Source organism: Salmo salar, chromosome 05, assembly GCF_965601325.2.
Source record: "Salmo salar chromosome 05, fSalSal1, whole genome shotgun sequence".
NCBI classification, from domain to species: Eukaryota; Metazoa; Chordata; class Actinopteri; order Salmoniformes; family Salmonidae; genus Salmo; species Salmo salar.
The window spans coordinates 17,812,950-17,823,523 of NC_138295.1; the positions used below are offsets into that span (position 1 = coordinate 17,812,950).

General features: G+C 43.2%; 1 protein-coding gene across 1 annotated transcript; it reads right to left on the minus strand.

The window, feature by feature from the left end:
* Positions 1 to 4,667: 4,667 nt before the first annotated feature.
* Positions 4,668 to 7,846, minus strand: zdhhc24 (zDHHC palmitoyltransferase 24). The gene is made up of 3 exons (XM_014198926.3): positions 7,254 to 7,846; positions 6,776 to 7,053; positions 4,668 to 6,520 (listed from the first exon to the last, which is right to left on the minus strand). Exons 1-3 carry the CDS (start codon positions 7,562 to 7,564, stop codon positions 6,216 to 6,218), a joined length of 894 nt encoding a protein of 297 aa, XP_014054401.1. The 5' UTR covers positions 7,565 to 7,846; the 3' UTR covers positions 4,668 to 6,215.
* Positions 7,847 to 10,574: the final 2,728 nt, after the last annotated feature.

Sequence of the window (10,574 nt, forward strand, 5' to 3'; positions counted from 1 at the left end):
AGATAATGTCATTAGACTTTTACATCACTAGGTTATTGTGGATTACTAAAGTATAATATCACTTATAACATCATGATAACATTGGATAGATACAGGTGCACACACATGTGCATGTGTAGCATGTGACAATAGCAGGATCATATCAAGGATGGCATCACAAACAAATAAATAAATACCACTTGAAGCTTGATGATGAGTTGATCATTTGAATCAGCTGTGTAGTGCTAAGGCAAAAATGTGCACCCCTTTGAGTTCCCAGGACCAGGACTGAGAACCACCATGCTTCATTGGGACCTCTTCATCTGCAGACAGGCTTTCACAGCTCTCTGTATCAGAGGACGGAAAATCTCACAAGAAACAGACTTCATTACACTCAAATTAGACAGGCACTGAATATTATGTTACTATTATCTCCGTCCTCACTTCTGGGGACTGGAACTACACAAAAGTACCTGCCCTATCCAAAATAGTCTACTCCCTCACTTTGACAGTTGGGGCTGCTATCCTTTCACCCTACTCCATGGCTTTTAGCTAGCTACCGACAAATGCATTTGGAGTTTGTTTTTTACAGTGATAAATACATTGATAGCTAGATAATATGAAGTTAGCTAGCTAAATGATTTAAATATCACCATCTGCCTATCTATAATCTATGTAAAGTTGGCTAGATAGCTAGCTAGCTACGTTAGCAGCTCATTTGAGTTAGCATGCACTATAGCTAGTTAGCTAATAATACATCTTTTTTTTTTTTTACATTTTCAAAATGTATTTACTTACTTGAATAGGTTCTCCCCAGCCATGTGGACGATTGGAAACAGTGCAGAAAAGTTTGTCACCAGAGTGTTTTAGAGCATATTACTATTTACCTGTGAAAAAAAGTCACGAAATGGAGAATGGATTAAACTATTGACCCATATAACAACCACACCTTCAGACAAACTTGCTATGCTGAATTCTTGACACACAATCGAACGTGCTGCCACATGCTGCCAGCACGCCCAGAAGAGAGCCACTCTGGGCAGCCTAAGCAGCTGGCCCTGGCACCTACTACCATACCCTGTTCAAAGGCACTTACATATTTTATCTTGCCCATTCACCCTCTGAATGGCACATATACACAATCCATGTCTCAATTGTCTCAAGCATTAAAAATCCTCATTTAACCTGTCTCCTCCCCTTCATCTACACTGATTGAAGTTAACAAGTGACATCAATAAGGGGTCATAGCTTTCTCCTGGATTCACCTGGTCAGTCTGTCATGGAAAGAGCAGGTGTTCTTAATGTTTCGACACTCAGTGTATATCTGGGGAAGGGTATAAAACAATTTCTAGAGTGTTGAAAGTTTCCAAGAGCACAGTGGTCTCCATCACTGGGAAATGGAGAAAAAAAATGTAACTACCCAGACTCTACCTAGAGCTGGCCATCCGACCAAACTGAGCAACCGGGCAAGAAGGACCTTGGCCAGGGAGGTAACCAAGAACCCAAGGACCACTCTGACAGAACTACAATGTTCCTTGGCTGAGATGGGAGAACCTGCCAGGACAACAGTCTCTACAGCCATTCGCCAATCTGGGCATTTTGAAAGAGTGGCCAGACGGAAGCCACTCCTCAGAAAAAGGCACATGACAGCATACCTGGAGTTTGCAAAAAGGCACGTGAAAGACTGAGATCATAAGGCAAAAGATTGTGGTCTGATGAGACAAAAATGTAACTCTTTGGCCTGAATGCAAAGCGCTATGTCTGCAGAAAACCAGGCACAGCACATCACCCGTCTAACACCATCCCTACCGTGAAGCATGGTAGTGGCAGCATCATGCTATGGGGATGCTATTCAGGGACTGGGAGACTGGTAATGATAGAGGGAACAATGAATGGAGCCAATGTCACGTCGTGTGTGTGTGTGTGTAGATGGCAGGGAAGTCAGGCACAGGAGAAACAAACTTGGTGTAACTGGAGTAGTTTAATAAAGTTAAAAACAAACTCCAAAACCAAAGTACATAATAAAATAAACATGGGTACAATAACCTGTCGCGCACCAATCCAACAACACGAGCACATAACAACAAACAATCTCTGACAAGGACATGAGGGGAAACAGAGGGTTAAATACACAACATGTAATGAATGGGATTGGAACCAGGTGTGTTGGAAGACAAGACAAAACCAATGGAAAATGAAAAATGGATCAATGATGGCTAGAAGACCGGTGACGTCGACTGCCGAGCATCACCCGAACAAGGAGGGACATCGACTTCGGCAGAAGTCGTGACAGCCAAATACAGGAAAATGATTGATGAGAAACTGCTTCAGAGAGCCAACAACCTTAGACTGGGGCAAAGATTTACGTTCAACAAGACAATGACCCCAAGCATACAGCCAAAGGAACGCTGGAACGGCTTCAGAACAATAAATGTGAATGTCCTTGAGTGGCCAAGCCAAAGTCCATTGAAAATCTGTGGAAAGACTTGAAGGTTACTGTTCCCTGCCGCTTCCCATCTAATTTAACAGAGCTTGAGAAAATCTGCAAGGAGGAATGGGAGAAAATCCCCAAATCCAGATGTGCAAAGCGGATACAGACGACTGTAATCGCCACCAAATGTGCTTCTACAAAGTATTGACTCAGGGGTGTGAATGCTTACAGTATGTACATTAGATATTTCTGTATTCAATTTTCGAAAAACATGTCGTTTTCACTTTGTCATTGTGGTGTATTGTGTGTAGATGCGTGAGAAAAATATATACTGAACAAAAATATAAACGCAACATGTAAAGTGTTGGTCCCATGTTTCATGAGCTGAAATAAAGATCCCAGAAATGTGTTCACAAATTTGTTTACATTTCTGTTAGTGAGCATTTCTTCTTTGCCAAGATAATCCATCCACCTGACAGGTGTGGCATATCAAGAAACTGATTAAACAGCATGATCATTACACAGGTGCACCTTGTGCTGGGGACAATAAAAGGCCACTCTAAAATGTGCAGTTTTGTCACACAACACAATGCCACAGATGTCTCAAGTTTTGAGCGAGCATGCAATTGGCATGATGGCTGCAGGAATGTCCACCAGTGCTGTTTCCAGAGAATTGAATGTTAATTTCTGTACCATAAGCTGCCTCCAATGTCGTTTTAGAGAATTTGGCAGTATGTCCATCCGGCTTCACAACCGCAGACCACGTGTAACCATGCCAGCCCAGGTCTTCCACATCTGGCTTCTTCACCTGCGGGATCATCTGCTGCTGATGAAATTGAGGAGTATTTATGTCTGTAATAAAGCCCTTTTGTGGGGAAAGACTCATTCTGATTGGCTGATTGTGAGCCTGGCTCCACAGTGGGTGATGTGGCCCACCTCCACAGTGATGTGGCCCACCGATAGCTGCGCCGCGGCACAGTCATGTGAAATCCATAGATTAGGCCCTACTTAATTTATTTCAATTGAATGATTTCCTTATATGAACTGTAACTCAGTAGAAATCGTTGAAATTGTTGCATGTTGCATTCATATTTTAGTTGCGTATATACGAACTCTGTAACGGTTTTAAAATCCCCAATGGCCTCAAGGTAACATCCCTGAGCAGTTTCATTCCTGTCCTGCAGCTCAGTTCAGAAGGATGACAATATCTTTAATATGTCTGGGTGGTTTAGTATATCATCCACTGCATAATTATTCACCTGACCATGCTTAAAGAGATATTCAATGTCTGATTTGTTATCGTTACCCTATCTACCAATTACTGCCCTTTTTTACGAGGCTTTTGAAAAGTTCTCTGGTAGTTGAATCTGTGCTTGAAATGTAATACTTAACTGAGGGACCTTACAAATGTTGTAAGTATGGGGGACAGAGGAAGGGTTAGTCATAAACGATCATGTCAACCCATTTATTTCATACAGAGTCCATTTAACTTTTGATGTGATTTGTTAAGCCACATTTTACTCCTGAACTAATTTAGGCTTGCCTAAACAAAGGTGCTGAATACTTATGCAACAACTGACTATAGTTATTTCATTTTGTATTAATCTTACAAAAATATATCATTTTTCACTTTGACATTACAGAATATTTTGTGTATATTGTTAACCAAAAAAATGACAATTACACATATTTGAATCCCACTTGAAGCACAATAAAATGTGAAGAAATCCAAGGGTTCTGAATACTTTGCAAGGCACTGTATTTCCACACTATGAGGTTGGAATAATACTGTGAAAATGCTGATAACACCCTTTCAGGTTAAGAGCTGTTTGAAAAGACAGCCTGAAATTTCAGCCTGTATTGGCTGGATGGAGTTTTGGCCAGCCTGGTGACATCACCAGGTGGTAAATTAGTTAATAGACCAATAATAAAGAGAGTTCCAAACATCTCTGCCAATAACAGAACATTTTCTGTTTTCCCACTCAGACCACTCCTAGACAGTCTGAGCAAAATTCTTGCTTGAGAAATTGCTCTTGGCAAAGTAACTATTTTTGTTTATTTTTGACCCTGTTAAATGAAAACAATCACAGTAAGGTACTTAATTGTTACCCATAATTATATTGATATTGAGCTAAAAATGGCATTGGACCTTTAAACATCCCTATCTCAAACTTGAAAAACATACCATGCTGCAATTAACAATAAATCGCTTTGTCTCTGTGCATCCGAGGTAAAAACACAATCAATAGGCCTTCAATTAAACTCAACATAACGTGAGACCATACTCAGAGGCCAGTTTATTAGGTACACCCATCTAGTAAATAAAGGTTAAATCAAAATGTAAAGTACTGGGTCGGACTCCCTTTTGCCCATTCCATCTTATCCAAAAGATGTTCTATTGGGTTGAGGTCTGGGGACGGTGCAGGCCACTCAAGTAAACTGAAATCGCTGTCATGTTCCAGGTGATGTTTTTCCACTCCTAAATTGTCCAGTGTTGGTAATCGCGTTCCCACTGGAGCCGCTTCTTGTTGTTTTTAGCTGATAACAGTGGAACACGGTGTGGTCGTCTGCTGTAATAGCCCAATCCATGACAAGGATCTCCGGGTTGTGCCTTCCGAGTTGCCGTTCTGTGCTCCACTGATGTACTGCGCCGTTATTGGTTTGTTTGTGGCCTGCCTGTTAGCTCCCACGATTCTTGCCATTCTCCTTCATCACCGAGCTGTTTTCATCCACAGGATTGCTGCTTACTAGATACTTCTTGTTTGTCACACCATTCTCGAGAAACCATAGACACTGTCGTGCATGAAAAGCCCAGGAGGGCAGACGTTTCTGAGATACTGGAGCCGACGTGCCTGGCACCGACGATCATAACACGCTGAAAGTCACTTAGGTCACTCATTTAGCCCAAATAGAACAGTAACTGAATGCCTCGATGCCTGCCTGCCTGCTTTATATAGCAAGCCACGGCCACGTCACTCATTGTCTGTAGGATCCTCGATGCCTGCCTGCCTGCCTGCTTTATATAGCAAGCCACGGCCACGTGACTCATTGTCTGTAGGAGCGATCCACTTTCATGAACGGAGTGGTGTTCTTAACAAACTGTCCGCCAAGTGTACATGTGTGGTTTGGCAAGGCAGGTTTTGTAGGTAACTAAATCAAAAGGCACAATCAATCAGGACAAATAACAATGAAAAGAGTGGACATCAACATCATTAAAAAAATCTATTTTCAAGTCCAGCAGTAGACAAATATGGACTCTCAGAAAGGAGTGGTTAACTGGTGATAATGAGTCCTGTAAGACCACTATCAGATCACTAGAGGTCGATGCTGGGTTATAAAGACTTGTTCCAGCACTAGTAAGTGTGGGGGATCTCCTTCCAAATCAACAATCCTACCTTCACAGCAAACCTCAGCAAGAAATCAATACAGTACAATCAATTAACAATCAAAACATTTATAATTTCAGTGGACTCACATTTCAATGCTCATTTAATTGTTTTAACTGCTGAGGAAAGCAAACCAGTAAATACATCCTTTCTCATTTCGCTGATTGACTTAGGCAATGGATCAAATAATGTTGGCACATAGACAATGGGTCAAAGTACCACAGAGCAACCTTGAGATACTGCAGCTACACCTGCTGTCCCACCCACCCACTCACTGACTGACTCAGCAAACAGGGCAAGCAGTGGGTGAATGGGCTTTCAGATTTACAGTCAACTTCTCCACGAAGGCCACACCCAACGCCTGCACTGCAAGGTGTCACTGTCATCATCACACACCTGTGACCGTCACATTACCAGGGTTACCGTGAGCGGTTTGGATCCGGCTCCAGTGACTCTGTGACCTGGAAGTGGATGCCGTCCCCAGGCAGTGGGGAGGGGATGAGTGGGCAGAGCCAGCAGATGTACCAGTGGGTACCCAGGCCGTGCCGCAAGTTGCCCAGTAAGCCCAGGTTGTAGGGCCTACGGATGGAGTACCACTCTCTGGTGGTCTGGCCTCGCAGGAGGAGGAAGAGGTGGAAGAAGAGGAAGGCTGCCACCAGCAGGAAGCCCAACACACAGGTGTCTGCGATGAAGGCAAAGGCAAAGGCCCGCGCTGTCACCTGACCTGTAGGAGGAGAGAGGGTCAGATAATAGTACAACGCTCACACACAAATACACCTCTCTCTGTATTGCAGACACACAGACATCCCCTTTATCTCTCTCGCTCACACACATCTCTCACACAGACCTCTCTCACACACACACATACCCTTTCTCTCTCGCTAACACACACACACTTCTCACATACACACCACACACACACACACCTCTTACTCGCTCGTCTCTCTATCTCTCCCTCCCTCCCCCCTCCCAGTCTAACCAGAGACGAGCATGATCCAGGGCATGAGAAGTAGCAGGATGCTATGCAGCGTGACTCCTTCCTTCAGGATGATGATGAAGACCTCAGCGTTCATCACTACAGCGTACAGCAGCCCCGTCCACATGAACAGCAGACAGCTGAGGAAGTAGCGGTAGTTACGGAAGCCCACACACTGGCCGAAGAACACACAGTGGTGGTCTCGTCTCAGAACACACACCTTACAGTCATAGCAGTGGGAGCACCGTGGGGGAGTGTGGGTCTCACATGTGTAGCAGTACCTGTGGGTGGAATAGATGTGTGTTACAATGTAATAACTGCAGGTATAACAGTGTCATGAACACTGGGGAAATAATATTTGAATAATGAGAACAACATTTTCTGAATACCACCAGCCTATCGATGAGAAAATGCATGTGATTCAACCAGTCTTGACAGTTTGTTTGTCCTACTGATGAAGCATTATGTCTGTTTAGATTACCTCCAGCCTTGTGCCATGCCTTCTGACCCCAGGAACACTCCTTGAATGCTGGGGCTGGTTTTCAGAAACAGCGAGGCGTTCCATATGATGTTGCCAAACATGAAGTACTGCACGAGGAGGTGCAGAGTCTTCCACACGGTAGACCACTGGGTCTTCTTCTGGTCCGGTTGGAGCGGCGCCTCGACCAGGACCAGGTAGCTCACCTCCGCCGTGATGGAAAACACGAGAACGGTGTTCAGAACGATGGGCAGGTGAAGACACGTCTTCTCCACGCGATCCCACACCCGACCTGCGAAGCTAAACCACGTCATGGTGCCTTGTCGGTCTTGTGTTCTCTATGCTTCCTTGTTGTCGCCACTCTGTTTTGATTTTAACTAACACGATATCTGACAGGCGAATGAAAGGGGGTGTGTGTGTGATCTGATGCTGACGTTAGCGATTTAGTGAGTAAAATAAAATAAACTACAATTTGTCTGTTGTCATTAACATTAATCGGTGTGTGGATAAGCGCTGATGGTATTTTCCCCAAATGCGTCTTCATTAAACAAATGAAGTAGAGCTGTCAGTGTATCCTGTGTTACATGAAAAAGCGCCCCCCATATCTAAACATAACGCGTAAATGATCCGTGTGAAATGACTAAAGGACTGTACCACAATAAAAATTTGTAATGTGTATTTACAGTCAAATAAACTCTCCTAAATATGAACGTTTATTATTTAATATCAGACATTCAAATGACATTACTTTCATTTTATTGAGGTTATTCATTAGTGTAACATTATTTGTCCTATATATTTTCTTACTCATAGTGACGACAGCAAAGATACTAAGGTTTCTCCAATTCATCTGTGATGACAGTAATGTCAATATGACCCATGTTCCTCCCCCTATAAGAGAGTAATCCAACTAACCCTTAATCCATGTTAATCCCAGGCGGCTGTTTGTGAGCCTTCGATTTCAAAGGTTTGTGGTTCCTGTCATGCCAGTAGTAAAAGATAAATTATGTCTACCTGGTATATGGACGGTGCCGAGGATAACCGAGGTGTTTATACAAAACAGGGACCAGAAGGTTTGCTACAGAGGTGAGAGAGAGAACCTCTCAGGTATCCTTTTATTTTAGATAATACAGGGGTTAAATGATTGCTGTGACTTGATGTGACTACTAGTATGATATTAAAGTATTTTGTTTTTGTTAACTTGCTTTTTCAACATTGTTATTTTGATTATGAGAAGTATATTATTGTTTATTGCACAGTATGAAAAAGGACAGAATCTATCCACCACAAGGGGTCATTGTCGCCTGTCGGGAAGCACTGGAAATAAAACATAATTAGAACATGTTCAGTAGCTCTGTTCTGTGTGTCTTCCTCCCCACAGTGAGCGCAGGAGGATAAAGCTGCAGAGTGACCTTGTGACCTTACAGAGGGATCAGCGCCTGTGAGTGAGCAGTGTACTTTTTATTTGGGAATCAAAATATATAAGAATAAAAGACTACTGTGTGTGTGTGTGTGTGTGTGTGTGTGTGTGTGTGTGTGTGTGTGTGTGTGTGTGTGTGTGTGTGTGTGTGTGTGTGTGTGTGTGTGTCTGTGTGTGTGTGTGTGTGTGTGTGTGTGTGTGTGTGTGTGTGTGTGCGCTGGTGTGCATGTGTGCATGTGTGTGTGTGTGTGTGTGCGTTCGTGCGTGCGTTGTGCAGTTGTGTAAAGTACTTAAGTAAAAATAAGTACTACTTAAGTCGTTTTTTGGGGTATCTGTACTTTACTTTACTATATATATTTTTGACTACTTTTACTTTAACTTCACTACATTCCTAAAGAAAACGATGTACTTTTTACTCCATACATTTTCCCTGACACCCAAAGGTACTCGTTACATTTTCAATGCTTAGTAGGACAGGAAAATGGTCCAATTCATGCACTTATCAAGAGAACATCCCTGGTTATCCTACTGATTCTGATCTGGCAGACTCACTAAACACACATGCTTCGTTTGTAAACGATGTCTGAGTGTTGGTCTGTGCCCCTGGCTATCAGGAAATTAAAACAACAAGAAAATAGGGCCTATTTTGCTTAATATAAGGAATTTTAAATAATTTATACTTTTATGAAACTACATACTTAAAAAAAAAACGTTTGATACTTAAGTATATTTTCGCAATTATATTCACTTTTGATACTTAAGTATATTTTAGCAATTATATTTACTTTTGATACTTAAGTATATTTAAAACCAAATGCTTTTAGACTATTTCTCAAGTAATATTTTACTTGGTGACTTTCACTTTTACTTGAGTCCTTCTCAATTAAGGTATTTTTACTTTTACTCAAGTATGACAATTGGATACTTTTTCCACCACTGCGTATGTGTGTGCGTGCCTGCCTATCTGTGTGCCGTAGCCGGGCTGTGCGGCTGCAGAGCCGGTGGCAGGAGCTGAGTGAGAGAGAGCGTCAGGCCCAGCAGCAGAACAGGCAGCTGCTGCAGGAGTTTGACAGAGCCCAGGACACTCTGAGAGACATGGTCACCCGCACCGCCGCTATGAATACCATAAAAGTGAGGACACCCGTATGAAAAAATTAAATGAACACACATGGCATGCACCACTCGCGTGTGGAATGGTGGACATCCTCCTACCTCCACGCCTTGACAAACAAAAACACTTACATACAATCTTCACCATTGTCCCTCTCTGGGCCCCCAGATGACCCTGATCCCTAACTGTGACCACTGACCCCTCTAGGTGGAGTATGAAAGGTATCTGGAGGAGAGCTTCCCTCGCTGGCAGCAGCAGCTCAAACAGAAGACACGATCTGCCCAACGTAAGGTAGGCCTACCCTGCCGGACACCATAACAACAAGTCATTTATTAGATGTTTACAGATATCATATGTGATGTGATTTGAGACACACCAGGCAGGTTAGGTTAATCCTGTAGTTTCTTCCACAGCGAATGGAGCAGCACCTGAAGGAGTGCCTGAGGAGTATGGAGGAGGACAGGGCTGAAGAGAGGGGCTCCAGACCCCCCATTGGAGCCCAACCTCCACTTTCCCCATGTAACACCAACACACCCTTATACAGTTCATATACTCAGCTTACCTCCCACCAACATACCTCACTGTCATTTCTCTTTCTTTAGGTCATGTCCAACAGCTCCAGAATGCCGCTGCGCATCAAGAACACCACAACCAAAATGGCCACCAGGACTACATCCAAAATGGCCGCCATGATCCCAGCATCCCTTCAATCCAGTCCTCCTGGTTGATTCATGCTCGTTCCCAATGGGTTGATTCCCAAACCAGAATGCACTCCAAACTCCAACAAAGAGAC

Coding starts and splice junctions, on each gene's coding strand:
- zdhhc24 (XM_014198926.3), bottom strand. CDS start 7,564: ATGACGTGGTTTAGCTTCGCAGGTCGGGTGTGGGATCGCGTGGAGAAG. Junction 7,054..7,253: donor GGCATGGCACAAGGCTGGAG/GTAATCTAAACA, acceptor TTCCACCCACAG/GTACTGCTACACATGTGAGA. Junction 6,521..6,775: donor CTGGATCATGCTCGTCTCTG/GTTAGACTGGGA, acceptor CTCCTCCTACAG/GTCAGGTGACAGCGCGGGCC.